Source organism: Humulus lupulus, chromosome 1, assembly GCF_963169125.1.
Source record: "Humulus lupulus chromosome 1, drHumLupu1.1, whole genome shotgun sequence".
NCBI lineage: Eukaryota > Viridiplantae > Streptophyta > Magnoliopsida > Rosales > Cannabaceae > Humulus > Humulus lupulus.
Genome location: NC_084793.1, coordinates 152,451,472 through 152,470,134, shown reverse-complemented (window position 1 = coordinate 152,470,134; position 18,663 = coordinate 152,451,472). Strand labels below are relative to the sequence as shown.

The window sequence follows — 18,663 nt, the reverse complement described above, 5'->3', positions numbered from 1 at the left end:
AAATCAGGGTTGGTCTAGCTTACCCTTGCCTTTACCTGCACCATGTAGCACCCGTGAGCCAAGGCCAACCAAGAAAACCATATAACATAGCATACTCAATAATCAATAGTCAAATAATACATAAATCATCAATCAGATGCTCAGCAAACCACATTGTTCACATAATCAGTGATATCAATCTGCAAACCAATCATCAATTATCCAGGTAACAAACATGCCATGATCATCAAATTAATAACAGTAAGCATATCACTCAATATCCAAGGTCGACGACCTTAGGCCGCACCCTCTGTTTATCCCGCTGACTCCGGCTCACTTAGGCCGACTTCAGTGATTATATAATTAACCTCAGCAACCAATGGTCGAGCCGCGTCCTTGTGCGCCAATATTAATTCCAACACTCTTAGGCCATTTATCTCATGTCCACATGGCATAATACAATCATATGACATTGTATATAAATATTGGGAACTCTTAGTCCCAACATAACCATATAACCGAGTACAGTTTTCTTACCTTTGATTCCGAGCGAAAAAGGTGAACTGACTTCAAGCACGATCCCTAGCCTCGAGCCTTGGCGACAAACCTAGTCACAAGAATTATCGATATCTATCAACTTCCAATCAGAATTATAATACTTAGGTAACAAAATTAACCTCCAGGACCTCAATTCTACTAAACTGGGCAATAGAAATTGTCTCGAGCGCTTAGGTTCAAACCCCCGAGCCTTAGCAACACCAAGAACTCCTCTAAACCTAAAACTCCCAGGCGGGTCGCAACTTGGCTTAGCAAGTCGCGACTTGCCCCAAGTCAGCGAGCAAGATCTCACACCAAAGGGGAGGCAGGTCGCGACTTGGCCAAGCAAGTCGTGGCACGCCCCCAAGTCAGAGAGCTCCCATGGCCAGGAGGGCCACACGCGCCATAGCGCCCTCAGGCTGGGTCGCGGCGCGCCCTACGAACCCAGGGAAAACCTGGGTTTTCCTCCTTCTTCTTCCAACCATGAACACTCAACCAAGCCCATAATTTTCCCTCATTGATCCTACAAATCCAACACCAATCAAGTTACAAATTAAGACCCATATTCACCTATTTTCTTTTATCTAATACTCTCAATCTCTAACACAGAAACTATACCTCAATTTATTCATAGTAATCAAGCATATCCCACTGAAATTCCTACCCAACACTCACTCTATCACCACACTCATGCATACCTTAATCCTCGAACTTAAACTCTGTAACAAAACACACAAATTAGAGCGAGGCTCTTACCTCAATTTTCCAGCTCAACTCCTTCAAGTCTCAGCTGAAATCTTGCTCAAATTCCTCCAAGTTTCCCCCAGCCTAAGCTTAGCTTCAAGCTTCAACAATGAAGATTGAGAGAGAGTGTGTGCGTGAGGATGAGGGAGAGAGAGAGAGACCTCAATTCAATTCTTCCTTCTTTCTTTCTAAATTGTTCTATACCTTTCTGCATTAGTCTAGGATAAAGGCTGAGCATATCTCTAACTTAGAAATGACAATAATGCCCTCCCAAAATATAACTAACATAAAACTTATTCTAGGGGTATAATTGTCATTTATCCCCCAATTCCCACTAATTCTTCAATTGTTCCTAATATTTACCACTTAAATCCTACTATCCAATTAATCACCAACTATTAACTCAATGTCTAATAATCCCCAATATATATCCTAAATTCCCGAAAATACCCCCAAGCTTCCCCGAGCCGGGTATAAATCCCCACCGTGACTATTTCACCAAACCTCTCACTAGGACCGTCTTGAGCAATACGGTAAAAATATATCCACATAATAATGTGGTTTCAACAATTCATCACATATAATCACATTGCTGCCCTCAACGGGCCAAAATTACAGATATGCCCCTATAATCTAAACAGGGCCTACATGCATACTAATATTCATAATCATGCATCCCATATATCCATATAACCATATAAGCATGCTTATCACATAGTCATGCATTAAATCATTTAAATCACACATAAACCAATTATTCCCTCCCGGCACACTATTCAAGGCCCTTAAGCTTTATTAGTAATTTTGGGTCGTTACACTTTTTGAGATATATACATTATGTAGCTGATGACAGCTACTTGTCCAATCTTCTCATTTCGAGCAAACAGAAGTATGTCATCCTTACGTATGTAACAATGAGACATATCCTGATCAAAAAATTCATACTCTATGCCTAGATTGACACACTCACCATCAGCCCACTAAGCTACGATATTCTGTAATCGTTCAAATGGAGTGTGGGGCAGTTGTGTTGGACGATTTTGTGGTTGTCTTCTTTCTCGTGGTTGTTGTGTTGACAGAGCTTTTGGTCGTTGTGATCTGGTCCTACTTGTAGAAGGAGCCTGTATACAATAATATCAAAAATGTTAAAAATACAAACAAATAAATATACAATTGTAAAGATATTTAGGTAAAAATATGGCATCACCTCATGATATATATCTTTAGATATATTGACCAAATCCTTAGGCCACGTTATTGGCGTCGCAATGGCTTGAGCAACTATTTAAATATCCAAATCAGGATATGCAAAAGGAAGAGGATTCGTTGGCTTAAAAATTCTAGTAATCATAAATTGGTAGTTGTTGCTTGCCTCTCTTTCAATGAGTTTACCTGATGCAACAATGTTTGAAAGCGAAGCAATGGCTAATTGGCATGCTCGACCATGCATAAGAAACAAGTTATATACAAATAAGCATGTTGAAACAGTAGAGAAATCTATTTTGTTTTGGAATATTCAAGAAATTTTAATTACCTCTTGCAAAAGCGGTTGTAGTGCAATAATTTGATCTCCTGCTTGAGGCACTAGTGAGTCGGGAGTATAGTAGGATGCATGCGCTGCTGGCACTGGTGGGTCGGGCACATAGTAGGATGGTGGCGCTGGTGGGACTCCAATGTTGGATCCCAACCCGCTCTATTGGACCAAAAATATTCTTAAGAGTTCATCTTTTTGTTTAAGGCATCTTCTAGATGTTGTGCTTGTTGGCGATGTTCTCTTCTCGTTTCAAAATTCTTTCTTCAAACTCATTTCTAATGGTGTCATTCAAAGAAGAAGCTTTAGATTTATTTTTTATTGATGTAGGTGTTTGAGTATTCTAGTATACTATGGGGGACACACCGTGCCCTCTAGCCCTAACACGTCTTCGGGTCTCACGAGTGCCCAACGCCCTCGCCAGAACATCATCAAGGCCATCAGGTACCCATTTTTCCTCAGTTTGGAGTTGTCGGTAATGATCCTGTGAAACAATATTCATAGAATGTTATATATAGAAGCTAATAATTTGATATAACAACATTTTTAAATATAAACACCTACAATATTTTTTTGAATCTCAGAGGCCTTTCCAACTAGCTCTCCTTTTGCATTCTAACAACCCATGCTCCATAAGTATGCCCTATCAACTTCAGTCAGACTTTTCCCACTCGATTGCATTAACATCTCTTCAATACGCACATAGCCTCCTCTAGAGAGGTTGTGGTTGTATTTATTCAATGCTCGATAAGTTTGCATCTCTTCTCTCTTTTTACGCCACTCAGGAGTTAATCTTGAGTTCACAAACTTTAACCATTCATCTGGCTTTATGACATTCTGAAATCCAAATGGAATTGCTGGCGGGAACTCATTTGGGAATTTTTTTCAAAGCATTATACACGTTAACCCTTGTGAGATTAGTCTTCCAATCTTGAAAGTACTTTCCCGCATCCATCAATATCTGCTTCTTTTGTTTAGGGTCCAAATCATAAGTTTTCTATAAGTTTGAAAGTAATAAGAATCATATTATCATAATAATATATATATTTTAAAAACATTAAATGAAAATATTTGATAAAACCATACCTTCATCATATCCATATTTTATTTTTTTTCCACCATACTAACATCATTCCAACTATTAGTGTTGATGGACACAGTGGCTCGAACAACAGCTCCAAGTTGTGCCGAAACATTACTTCTAGTGTGACCAATTATTTGACCATAATCGTTATATTCAACATGTGTAAGATGTCCTTCACTCCTTTTTGGGCATTTTTAGACATCCAGGTGCGTCCTGTCGCATTTTTATGTTCATCTTCCACTGGCTGAGAATGAGGGAGAGGCTCACCTCAAGACCCATTATCATCAACCCATAATCCTTCACCATTTTCACGCAAATAAATACAATCATCATCAATTTCATCATTATCTTATATTGCGGTGAATGTGACAAGTCTTCTTCGAGAGGTATATCATATAAATCACCATCTTTAATGTTTCATTCTCTTGTTTGCATTGGAGAACAATTGACTACTGGTTGTTTGAATGATCATTCACATAAAATAATTGTTTAGCTTGTGAAGCTAATATAAATCGATCAGATTTGTGCCCAACTCGTTTTAGATTAACTAATGTGAAACCAAAATCTTCATATATTATGTCAATGTCACTTTTCACCTAATCACAAAAGAAAATAGGTACTCGAGTTGTGATATAATCTAACTCCCAAATTTCATTAACTACTCCATAAAATGTCATATCACATTTAACTAGATTTTCGTCTTTTGCACTAGAGACTTGCACAGTTTTAACAACAAGGCTAACACCACTGTTTTGTGTGTTTCTATTGTTATCGCACTCCCTAGTGTTAAATTGAGTACCTTTAATCATGTATGATGAAAACTTGATGACATTAATAGAAGGTCCTCGAGAAATCCACTTAGCGATGTCTGAAACCTTATTTGATGTGTTTTTTAATTCTAACACAACCTATTAAATCAACATAGCAAAAACAAATTTCTAAAAACCACCACCCATAACATCTTGTAATTACCAATAAATGACAACCTTCCATAATCAACACAATGTACCTTTTGTTCAATCAAACTACTAAAAGTTCGATAATGTTCGTCTTGTAACCATTTTGGGTTCCTTGACTTGGATGGAAATTTGGTCTTTGTCAAGTTAAAATGTTCCCTTCAATTATACATATGTTGTTAGACAATTGAATATACAAAATTACACAACTTAAACTTAATGTATTATATGAATATAACTCACTCGATATAAGGCTAAATTTCATTTATATTTTGCAACACAAGATGATGTTCTTCATCTAGTATATCTCGACTTACTGTACATACAACGCTACCAAAACAACTCTAAATCTCAACATTTTCAACATCATTTAACCCAATTCTCTATACACCCATTGTAACGCCTTTGTTAACCAAGATCATTACACTGTGTGTTTGAAATAGTGCTTAACTCACTATGCAAGTCGTTTGAACTTAAATGTGTAATTAAAGACTAAGTCAAGGTCAGGTATTAAAAGATTTGGTCAACAAAATGATTATTTTCCACTAAAATATTAAGTTATATATGAGATCCCAAAGTGAGTTTACAAACTTGTAAAAGACAAATAAAATACAACTTAGTCGTCCTAAGCGTCAAAACAGGGTTTAACCCTTGTTCCTTCCAAGCTATCCTGACCGTAGCGATCGAGTAGGCTGCATATGTACACACCATCCTTGAAGCTCTCCAACTCATGGCTGGTCCTACTGTCCCTTTCTTTTACCTGCACTACGTAGCACCCGTGAGTCAAAGCTCAACAAGAAAATGCAAACCAGCATGCACAACTAGGCAATAGTATAAAAGCAGTAAACATAAATTATCATATTCAATTAACAATGGGATATAAATAACCAACCAAAAGTAATAGTCAACTCAGTAAAATTTGTAAACCAAACTCATCAATCAATAGAAATGATTAAGTGTGAACCACACTTTTATTTATGGTATAATATCCAAGCCCGACTCCCTTAGGCTGAGTCCCCTGGTCTCTTAGCCGGGCACCCTTAGGCCAATCTGCGTTCCGCACGCTTGTTATCAGCCCCTGACACCCTTAGGCCGGCCTGCAAACAAATATAATCACATATGCACAATGCATGACAAGTAATTAATGGCAGCGTATACAAGCATGCCCATCCAAATATTCTCAGCTACACACTATCTTCATATTCATATAAGGGGTTTAAGCCCCAATCACAACTCGGGTGCAGTTTTCTTACCTCAATTCTAGAGCAGCTAGCGTATGACAGCCCCGAGCACGATCCATAATCCGGAGCCCTTGCAGTATAACCTAGTCACAATGAGATAATGGATAACAATTAACAACCTAAACCAATTAAAAGCTTTGGGATAATATATGTGTCTCTGAGACCTCGAATTCTACTAAACCGTGTAGTAGCATTTGTCCCGAGCGCTTAGGTTAAAGTTCCTGTCATTAAAACTTGAAGTGGCCTAAAAATGACCAGGCAGGTCGCGACTTGCCCCTAAGGGTCGTGGCACGCCTCCCAGGTCAGAGAGCCCCCCATGTGGAACCAGGATGCGAGCTGTGACTTGCCTTAGAGAGTCACGGAGCACCTCCAAAGCAGAAGCCCCTACCTTGCTTGGGTTCACCTGGGTTGCGGCGCCCAAGAACAGGGTCGCGACTTGACCCTACGAACCCAAGATTTCCATGTTTTTCCTCAGCCAAAAAATCCATCAAAACTTCCGAAATAAATTCGAGAACTATAACTCAATCCATAACATAACACCAATATGATACCAGCAACAAAACCCTAGCTCAACACACTCAAAATTCCATCCAAACTCAAATTCATATTCTTAAACCTTAAAGTTAAGAACAACCATAAAACCAAGATAGAGCACCATTGAATCAACAATTAAAACTTACCCTAGCTATGAATTACTCCCCCTGGCTGCAACTAACCAACTTCTAGGCCTCAAGTCTTCAATTCCCCAAGCTTTCAACCACCAATTCCCCTTAGCTTCCTCAAGTTGAGAGAGAAAGGGAGAGGGTTAGTTGGAAGGAGAGAGAGTGCCCTGGCCTTGCTTCCTTGAGTTTCTATTAGCTACCACTACCTAAGCTAACCCAGAGGTAAGTCTATCCTCTTAACCAAAAAGACCATAATGCCCCTAAGTATACCCTTATCTTCTAATGCCCCTGAGAGCAAAAACGTCATTAGGCACCTACCCCGCTAGTCCTCGAATTGTCTTATAAATTCCCAACTAATCCCAACACATCCAATTAATCACCAAATAATTGCACATTAACCAATAAATCTTAAATACATGCTAAGTCCCCAAAATACCACTAGGCTCACCCCGAGCCGGGTATTGGACCCCATTGTGACTATTCCGTTAATCCGCTCACTAGAATCGCCTCGAACCGAATATTGCAAATATATCCACATAATAATGTGGTCTCAATCATTTACACACATATAATTGCATTTATGCCCGCAACATGCCAATACTACAAATATGCCCTTATTTTCAAGAACGGGCTCACATGCATATTTAATACACATAACACATGCATTTAAATCCATATTATCATATAAATGATGCATGTCACGTAGTCAGACATTTATTATATTAATTCAACATGTATATCCTATTATGCCCTCAAGGCACTATAGTCTAGGCACTAAGCCTTTATAGTAAATTTGGGACGTTACACCAGTCATGGATTCAGAACAAAATTCAACTGCCTCTTCTGCAATATAGCATTCGACGATGCATCCTTCTGGCCAACTTCTATTCCTAGCATACCCCTTAAGAATCTTCATATATCGCTCAAATGGATACATCCATCTTAAATAAATGGGATCACAGTATCTTAGTTCTCTAACCAAGTGAACTGTCAAATGAATCATTATATCAAAAAATGCCAACTCGAAATATTTCTAACCTTATTTTGTTAGATTTAATGCCAATCAGAATACAACTTTCATGTCTACCAATGACCTTATATTTGAGGAATATCCATCTGGAACTTTTATATTAAACAAACATCTTTAAATTTCCATTCTTTCCTCTTTAGTAAGAGTGTAAGCAGGAGGAGGTAAATATGTTCGTCTCTTATCTAGTTTTGGAGTTAATTCATACCATATACCCATTGCAACCAAGTCTTGTCTAACCTTAATTCCATCCTTAGTTTTCCCAGAATATTCAACAAAGTGCCAATCAAACTATCACATATATTTTTCTTTATGTGGATAACATCTAAATTATGGCGTACAAGTAAGAAAGGTCAATATTCAAGTTCGAAGAAAATAGATTTCTTTATATAACACCCTTTCGGCTCCTCCACAACCTTAGCCTTACGACTACATTTCATCATTGTAGGTGTACGAACTTTAGGCTTCCCTAACTTGAACCCAATTTTAGACATCTTCTCAAGTACTTGGATCCCATTCAAAGGCTCGTGAGCCTCCTCAAACTCTTGTTCACCATTGAATGCCTTCTTCCAAGTCTGAAGTTTATGCGTATTAGGAAAGAACTTCCTATGTGCCATATAACATATTTTCCGAGAGTGTTTCAAGTATTTAGAACATGTTTTTTCTTCACAAACGGGGCAAGCCTTATATCCTTTCACTACAAGAAAAAATGCTTTTAATAACACCAAAAATGTGTTATCAAAACATACGATAACACTTTCTGATGTGTTAAGACCGACTATGTTATCGTAGGTCAGGGTACTTTACATAACACTTTATCAGTGTTATACAGATGTGTTATTGTATTGTCAACGATAACACAATTTCTGTGTTATTTTAATATATAGATAAGTGTTTAATTATGTTATTTATAGTCGATTATATAACACTTTTTTTGTGTTATACTACACTTTAGTATAACACATGTGTTATATTAGCTTAGAGAAACATAATCCTTTTTTACTTACACAAAACTAGGAAAACAAATATGAAAGTTGAAGCCAAATAAGGTAACATAAATAGATTTTTATTAATTACTCAAATGTAATTACAATATTTAGTCTGCTAGTCTAGGCTTAAGAAATCATATTACAACATAATTTATGCCCAATTCAGATTCCTTTATCACTAAATACAAAACAAGAAATGTATACAAAAATTAGTGAAATACATTCTTCCATTCTAAAGGCCTCAACTACAAATTTTGTCAAGAATTGCTCTAAAGAAATCATCTCAATATACCTGCACATTGTAAAAAAAAAAGTACTTTTATTATTAAGAACATAAGACTTAAGCTAGTTTCCACCTGTAAGCATATAAAGTTTAAATTAAATTTGTAATAACTCCAAAAATTGACAAAACAGCAAGGTATAGCAAGATATACTACCATGCAACGACTGAAGCAACAAAACATGCAACTTAAAACAAGGCTTGTGAAATGTATCAAGATAACAAATATATCTATAAGAGCAACACAGAAAAACATCAACATTTAGAAATGGTCAGAGAGAGAGAATGAAAGAAAGGACCTATAACAACTGTTATGCTTGCAGTGATCACTACTAAGATACCAAAATGAATTAAAAAAATCTGAAGCTTGAGAAGATGAGATTTTCAGATAACCAATACTAGACTAGTTAGAATCTCACATCCATTACTGGAGGAAGAAACCTAAATAATTAAATAATTAACAAGAAACTAGGATATACCATAAACAACATGACACAAGCATTATTTGAAGAAAAAATTTCTCATGAAACATTACCCATGGCTGGCTAAAGCATAAACAGGTTAAAAAGCAAGGCAAAAACATATATATTAGCATTGCTTCTCTATACAAAAAGCATGGGATTTCCATAAGTAATGTAAAATCAGGTGAAATTAATTGTGTATTTATATAAATAATTTTTACACAAACAAAAACAGAATCAGGTCTTGCTTTAAAATCTTTCCACAAGTTTTATGGAAAAGTAAAATAAAATGAAAAGCTTTCCAAAACAGAATCAGGTCTTGCATACGAACGTACCATACAACTCTACACCAAAGGCTTTTCATATTATGCATACACCAAGGATTTTCATGTAGAATATGATATTATATATAAAGCATTATTATACAAAAACCTGGCTGTTAGAAAGGAGACGGTTCAATAAAAACTTGCCTAAGTTCATACGCCACGACAGAACCTCTTCCAGCCCTTCTTTCAAGCTTCTAGGGTTGTAATTCAACTCTACTTTGGCCTTCTCACAGGAATATGCCCACTGATGCCTTCATCACTAGCCAACTAAGCTTTAACCCAAAGATTTGAGTTTGCTACATATGCACCTAGAATGTGAGAATGGTTAGAAATTAAGAAGAATTTATATTTTCATTACCCAGTCCAATTTCCATTCAATATGTCAGACAATAGAGAAAGTAGTTTCTTGAAATTTTTAACTATATTGGAAGATATAATATTAGGAATTAAAGGTTGACCAAATGTATATCTTGACGTGAAGAATTTTCTATTGCTGCTAAAATTTAAAATCTTATTCTAAGCTTGCTAAACTGACTTAAAAAGCAAGGTAAAAGAGGTCAATTCATCAAAAGTTTGCTGACACAATCAAAATAAAGAAGTAACATTTCAAGAAAAATAACATTAATAATGTGACTCAAAACTGATGATTCCAACAGCCAGAATGTGACTCAAAACAAATTAACAAAACAAACTAATAGTAGTACGACCATAGTTAATAGAAACCACAAATATTAATAGCAATGTGAGAATGGTTAGAAATTAAGAAGTACACAAAAACGTGATCAAAGCAAAATGGGTAATGAAATCAATTATTTAAAGAATGTAACTTGACTGTCAGTAGTTTGAAGTGTTGCTATATACATACTATACTGTACTGTACTATTCTATACTATGTATCACTACATGTACACCATAATCAATAGATGAAAAGGCATGACAAATAAGAAGATATTCCAGTACCTTACTATTTCTGGGCTATGGAATATCAACAACTTCTTCTCCTATATTGATAAATAACAGAAACCCACTCTTATATTTGATTACACATATTCTTCTCTCCACAGCCCACCCCACACTCTTTGCCCAAAATAATTAAGCTCGTAATACAAGTTACCCTTCTTCTCCACAATACCCAAACATATAACACAGAAAAAGACCCAAAATTAGCCCACAACAAAAGATTCAATTTCAAGTACTCAACTACAGGCCCAAAGTTTATTTGCTTAGTTTATATAAACTCACACAAAAAGCATATATATAATTCAAATATTCAACAAAGAAATTAACAAAAATAAGACAAAGAGTACTTATGATTAGCCTAATCCACTACAAGCACAAAGAGTACTTATAATATTATAAGCTTGGGAAGGGATAACATTACTAGGTAGAGATTTAAGATTTGAATTTATAAGTTCGTATATATCATCATATCATGATTCATGAAGTGCATGCATATAATATTATTTTATAATAATAGTGAGGAAATCATGAGGTAATTGAGAGTAGTAGGTGAATATGTAAAATATATTATGACAATTACATGAAGTATGTCTTTCTCCGTTAAAAAAATGTAGTATTACAAGAGCTTAAAAACAGGTCCTCTGTATCACAAATATGCATACTTACAAAGTATTTATAAGTCCTCAATTTGTTCCCCTAAAATACTATAAGACTGATTGATATATTTATAGTGTGATGAATGACTCCAGTAATCTCTATTTCTGTTTGGGTACAGGGCTTATGAGTTTTAATATAGTTTTCTAATTTATAGAGATTACAAATACTAATTAGATTATGGAATTCGATTTCACGAAGGCATTTCATTAATTGTATATGTGTAGCATTTTCAAAGTCTTCAAATGCATACTTCTTTTGTTGCAATACTTGTATTAGTGTTTCATTAATTGTATTAGTGTTTTTTTAAAGGTGCAATACTTGGTTTAGTTCTTTGTTGCAACTATCTTTTTTTTTTACCATTTACTAAGGTCTGCAATGTTCTTTTGGATCTTCTTGTGTTTTGTTCAATCATTGAGCTTTTGTCTAGCTTAAAAGAAATATAGTTCTTATTGATAAATTTGTTTAGCTTTTGTCTAGCTTAGAAGTAATAAAATGCTTATAAATTTATTAAAGTAATCATTCTTATGGGAATAGTCTACTAGTACTTTTAGCTTTATATGTCAACAATTGATTATTAACAAAAATAAAATTAATATGCCAACCACTAAGTAAAATTAAAAGCTTACCTAACCATCTATCAATACCATGTAAAAAAATTCAAACAACACACAATAAGTTTTCATCCTTATATCACCGCAACACACAAACAAATTTTCCAGAACCTACTTCTCTAAGACACACAAATTTTCAACCTTCCGTTATCACCGCAGCATACAATTTTAATCTTAGAACCTACTTCTCTATGGATGAATATTTAAGATATTGAAACTCCTCTAACATTTGTATGATATTAATAAAAGAGTTAAAAGAACATACTTCTGTACCTTTTGCTATTAATAATCAAGTTAATTAAATTTGCTCATTGCCAATTCGATCCACAGCCAAAGGAATATAATCAATACCTAAAAGATTAATACAAAATTAAAATTAAAGACAAACAAAGCAATAATAAATTAAGAAAAAGATGTTACTAACAGAATAATGGCATCAGAATACCCATGGCTGAAAATTAGGCTTGTTTTCCTTTCTGTTTTTAAAAAGATTTATAAAGCTTATGGTTATTAGATTTTTTTATGTTATCAAAATCATGGCATCAGAATACACATACTGAATTCAAGATTTGAAAGGGATTTCGTGTCGTGTTCTTATCTGGGGCAGTCTGAATTATAGTTTTAGCCACATCCAAGGGCAAGACACCAGACCAAAACTGGTGTAAAACCCAAAGAAATTCTTTAGTTTGAAAGTTCTAGTGAAACAGACAGATATGTGCTCTTTTGCTTTTTATTTTCAGAGAAAGGCTGAGTCATTAAGATGCATATCGCAATACCACCAAGACCACCACTCACAATTCCAACTCCCACGTCAATTAAGTTATTGTTTTCAGATGAAGCAGAATTCAGTTGTGAATGCATGTGATAGCGGAAAAACTCGTAAACACTGAAAAAGACCGCATTTCTAATGGATTCCCTCAGAAAAGTCGCACCACCTCCACGGAAGATTCCCTTGACCTGAACATTGTTCAATCAGCACATAACCATATCATAATTTATATAGGTTCATCATCAAGAGGCAAAGAATTTTCTTACCCCTTCACTTTTTACAGTTTTAACAGCACAATCAAGAGGATCGCTATATCTGCTAGTTAATGGAACCAAAGAATCAGTTCCTTGAACTTGCATCCTACACTGGAGAGATAGGCACAGTAAGCATACCACGAGAAGCAACTTTGAAATCCAAAGCTCTCCCATTTGTATCTACCTTAATTAACTCTGATGGACATAATACAAAACTGATGATAGCTCCCCCATAAGCAGCAGATGGAATTATTACATGGGGCTGTGGAGTACTACTCTGCGTACTTCCCTTTGTGAGAATAAAAAAGATGAATAAGAAAAGTGAAGCCATGTAGTTCAACCACATAAGAGAGACAACCACTACATCACAAGTAAATCTTCTTTTTCTTTTTCTTTAACTTGGGGTAGAGGGAATTTGAACTTGAGACATCCTCAATTATGAGAAGTGTATTACAACCATGCTATGTCTATAGCTATACTTCACGAGAAAATCACTGATGATTATTACTATAGAGTTACATGTTCAAAATTAAAACACTCCATAGATCACTATTACAATACGTAAGCCAATGACAGATTATCTGAACAACTTTTTGGCTTACCTGCAGAAACTGTTTCGTCTGGGAATAAATGCCAAAAACAAGGGAACTCTCAAAAGACATGCCCACAAAAGATGATGTAGCACCTCTATAAAGTCCTCTAATCTGTCAAAAAAATATCAGCTAACTTTCCCAAAAAAGGGGAAAATGTGTTCTTTAGACAATTTAAAGATACTGAAAATCTTTGTCACGTGACACCAAACGTTAGCTCTTATAAGGCAAGAATGCCCTGCTAAATAAAATGAAAAAGAGAAATATTTAAGAACTCTAGCTCAATTTTTTGTATCTCAAGTCCTGTTTACAAAAAATTCCTAACAAGATACAAGCATATTATCACATCTTCATCCAATTTAAATGAGCATATATATAAGAAAATAATGACTCTAGCTAAATCGGAAGCATACTCCTTCAGTCCTTAGTATCCTAGCAGTACAATGCAAATTATTCTTGTACTTGATCCCATGTGCTTCAGTATTGTGTTTTTGCAGCTTCACCTAATAAACAACCAAAAGTTTAACACACTCAATAAATATACACATAGATCAGAGGAATCAAAAACACGAAAGTATAACCAATAAGGAAATATACAAACTTTAAATTCATTTTCAGTTCACAGAGATAATCTTGTAAGATGTATTGGTTAATACTTATGTTATCTCAATCTCATCCCGAAATTTTTTAAAAAATGATTAGCAGGGCAACCCAGTCATATGGTTTTCTAATGCATTTGCTCTAAACTTTGATGCTTTTAATTCACCATGATAGGGCCTAGATTCATTGAAAGAAAAAAAAATTGGTTTCTGGGTTTTGAACCTCAAGTCCTATCAATTTCACTAAGAGTGCAATCAAACAAAAATATGTTAAATTACAAGCTAAACCCATGAAAATTTCACATAATCCAACTAGAATAAGATGAGAGATTACCTTTACGGTGTCAAAGGGATGGCCAATGGCGACGGTGGAAACTCCGGCGAGTAAGCCGGCGACGTACTGCTTGTAAGCGGGAGTGTCCGAGAGATTTACTTTGGCTCCATTTTTTTTTCTTCGTCAAGGCTCCAGTAGGAGGTTCGGTCCGAGAGAGGCAGTGGTTCGGTCCGAGAGAGGAGGAGGAGGAGGTGGTGATGGGTATAGCAGGAAGAGAAAGGAGAGAAGGAAAATATGGTGGAAAATGAGACAGAGAGAGAAAGAGATGAAGACTGGTTCGAGATAGGGAAAATGAGAAAGAGATGAAGACTGAGACAGAGAGAGAAAGAGATGAAGACTTCGGTCCGAGATAGGGAAAATGAGAAGGAAAATTTGCCTCTTTTTTTTTCACTTGCCGCTTTTTTTTTAACTTGCCGCATGTGATTTTATTCATTAATTTTATATATACAATAACTCTTTTTAAATAGTATTATAATGAAGTGTTATGGTAATGGGTGTTTGGTGTAGTGTTTAACACTAAACCCAGATAAATTTCCATAAGAAGGAAAGTCATTAATTGTCCACAACAAGACTGCTCTAAGATTAAATTCTTCCTGCCTATACGCATCATATACCTTAACCCCTTCATCCCACAAAGTTTTCAAGTCATCTATAAGAGGAGCTAGATAGACGTCAATGTCATTACCAGGTTGTTTAGGTCTTGATATCAACAAGGTCAACAACGTAAACTTTCTCTTCACACAACCATGGGGGTAGATTGTAAATAACAAGCATAATAGGCAAAAACTATACTTACTGCAAAGAGATGTGTGTGGATTAATCCCGTCAGTCGAAAGACCTAGACGAATATTACGTGATTCATTTCCAAAAGAAGGTCACTTCAAATCAACTCTCTTCCAAGTTAGGGTGTCAACTGGATGTCTTAATTTACCATCCTTTATTCTCTCATTAGCATGACACGACAAACTTTTAGCAGGTTCGACATTTCTAATCAATCAGATGAAACGAGGAATTGGCGGAAGGTACCATAAAACTTTGGCAGGTACTCCTTCCTTGACATCCTCACCATTTCTTTTCTTTTGATATTGTGACTCACCACAAGTAGGACACTACTTTGCTTATGGAAAGCTGTTCCGATATAATATACAATCTTTAAGAGATGCATGAATTTTTTCATACTGCATGCCTAATGAGCATAATGTCTTATTTTCCTCATAAAATAAAATTGACCTTTCATTATCTTTGGGCAATAACTCCTTCAAAAAACTAAATAAATCACTAGTATTTTTATCACTCCAGCCATGTTTAGCTTTTAGATTTTACAACCTAAGAACCAAAGATAATTTTGTAAATTTGGTACGGTAAATAGATTTCTCAGCATCACTGAGGAGTGTCTAAAACTTATTTGGGTCTACGCCTGATCCACAATGTGCATCGTCAATCATTTCATCTAATGGATCTCAGTTCTTCTCTACTATATTCCGCCTCACTCATTTTGGTCTGCTTGGTAAAGTTGAAGCAATAGGAGCTATATCCCCATGGTAATACCAAATTGGGTTACTCTTGTCGATCCCATTGAAATGTAAGTGTTCTTTAATCTTTTTAACATTTCCACACTTAAGACATGGACAATATGTAAAATTTGGGTCTTTCACATTTTCTGAACAAAACCTTAACAACAAATCGACCCCATTCCTATATTACACAGATAAGCTATTTGCTGACATCCACTTTCTATCCATATCTTCTCATATGTCTATGAAAAATAAAAGAAACGACACTAAATAAGCACATGATAGAGTTAAATGTCTATATAAAGCTAATTGTTTGTAAGCCTAGATAAAATCGGGCAACATTTTCCCTATAATAGTGACCTAACCATCTGCATGTGAATAGTAAAATAAACAATTCAAACAACATACAATAAGTTTGTTCCTTATAGCTCCACAGCACACAACTAAATTCTCCAGAACCTACTTCACTAAAACACACAAGTTCTTAACCTTCCGTTATCACCGTAGCACACAATTTTATTCACAGAATCTACTTCATTATGGATGAATATTTAAGATATTCAAACTCCTCTAACATTTTTTTAATAATATTAAAAGTAGAAGTAAGAGAATATATATGTACCTCTTGCAATTAATAATCCAAAAGCTAGCAAAATTACTTCACGTAGCAATCAAATTTTCTATTAAATCCACAACCAACAAAATTAGATTACTAAATAATAAATAAAATATCACTAAATATCTAGCAATATATAACATATTCTTGTAATTTTATAAACTTAATTACCTCAAATGTGTGATTGAAATAGAAATTTTGATACAAAAAATACCCTAAAATCTCACCAACAAAATCACAACCTACAAAATTAAATTAATCAATATATAAAATATTACTAAACAAATATAACTAAACATCTAATAAATAAATGATTGCCAAACAGATAAAAAAAAAATTCCAATGAGCCACTAATTAACCTAAACAAAAAATCAATAAAACTTTTCATGACCAAAAAACTCAATAATCAACAAAAACATAAAAAATTTCATATATCTATATTTTGAAAATTATTTAATAAATTTATTTTAACATAACTATATATAATCAAAATTGCTAGAATTTCAATAAATTTTTTTAAATATATATATATACAAATATACCTAAATTTCTAAATAAATAATAATAAAAATTAAAAAAAATCATAAACATATATACTTAATGAAATATATACAATGTGATATGTAAAATTAAAAAAATTTCTACATTGTCAACAAAGTAAAAAATTTCTTAGAAACCCACTATGGAAAATCCAAGAAAATCCTACAATCTATGGAAAAAAAAAACACATAATAATGTAAAACTAACACAAAATCACATTTACTTTTCATCTTTATACAAAACCATTGATATTTTTTCAAAAATTTTTAACTAAAACCATGAAAATGAAGAGAAACCATACCACTTTGAGCCCTAGAAATCGCAGAAAAACCCCAAATTCGCAGTTGATGAATGCCTGTGTAATGTGTGTCTTAGGAGAATGAAGAGGAAAGAGTACGCACATTAAATTAGTGGGGACATCCAACGTCTCCCACTAGGAGATGTTCCACGTCTCCTAGTGGGAGACGTTGGATGTCCCCTCGGACACGTGTTTAGTCTCCAAATTTTCAACGTCTTCCTACACTTTTAATGTCTTACAATTTTAGCAATTAATAAAAAAATTCAATGTCTCCCAACATAAGCAATTTAATATCCCTCCTAATTTTTAATATCTTACACCAATGGTGTAAGACATTGTAGGGAGTCACTGAATGTCAAAATTGTTGTAGTGTGTATAACCCTTTCCCACAAAAGTGCCTAATTTAGTCAAAGTGAGTTTGCCAAAGTCAAACTCCATTTTGATACTGAATTTACTCAATAGACTTCCACTCATAATGTTTCTAGTCATATCGAGAACATGGAAAATAATAGTTAGGGCCACTATCTTTCCATTAGTGAAGAACACATCAATGCAGCCCCTTCCAAGTACCTTGGATCTATTTTCATTTCTCATTTGGACTTCAACTCCTACCTTTGCACTTTCAAAGGTTTTGAAAAGAGTTTTATCATAGGTTGCGTGGATTGTGGCACAAGTATCATACCACCATCCTTGCACCTTTCCTTGGGTTGCATTAACTTCACTCAATGCTGCAATGATCTCAATATCAAATACATTGACATTGGCATCTTTACTTAGGATTGCAATGATCTCAACATCAAATGCATTGACCTTAGTATCTTCACTTTCTTTTGCAATTATCCCATCATCAATTGCATTAACATGTTCACCTTCTCTTAAGGTTGCATTAGTCTCATCACTACATGCATGAACTATGTCAATTATCTTTAGGGCTATCATACATTCCTCATTGAATACATTAAATTCAATTAAGGTCACAAAGATCTCATCATCAATTGTATTAACCCTAATCTCATTATGGTTAACTTTATAATTACCATGTCTCACATGATGATCAATAACTTTACAAATAAAACAAGTATAACAATAACCCTTGAATTGTTT

At 34.7% G+C, this 18,663-nt stretch overlaps 1 protein-coding gene across 1 annotated transcript; it reads right to left on the bottom strand.

Annotated features, from left to right (window-relative positions):
* Positions 1-12,726: 12,726 nt before the first annotated feature.
* LOC133812970 (mitochondrial arginine transporter BAC1-like) lies at positions 12,727-14,714 on the bottom strand (the record flags this gene model as incomplete). Its single annotated transcript, XM_062246825.1, has 6 exons — positions 12,727-13,002; positions 13,081-13,179; positions 13,253-13,357; positions 13,671-13,772; positions 14,072-14,161; positions 14,592-14,714. Coding segments are annotated over 6 exons (795 nt in total), but the record flags the coding sequence as incomplete, so codon positions are not given.
* Positions 14,715-18,663: the final 3,949 nt, after the last annotated feature.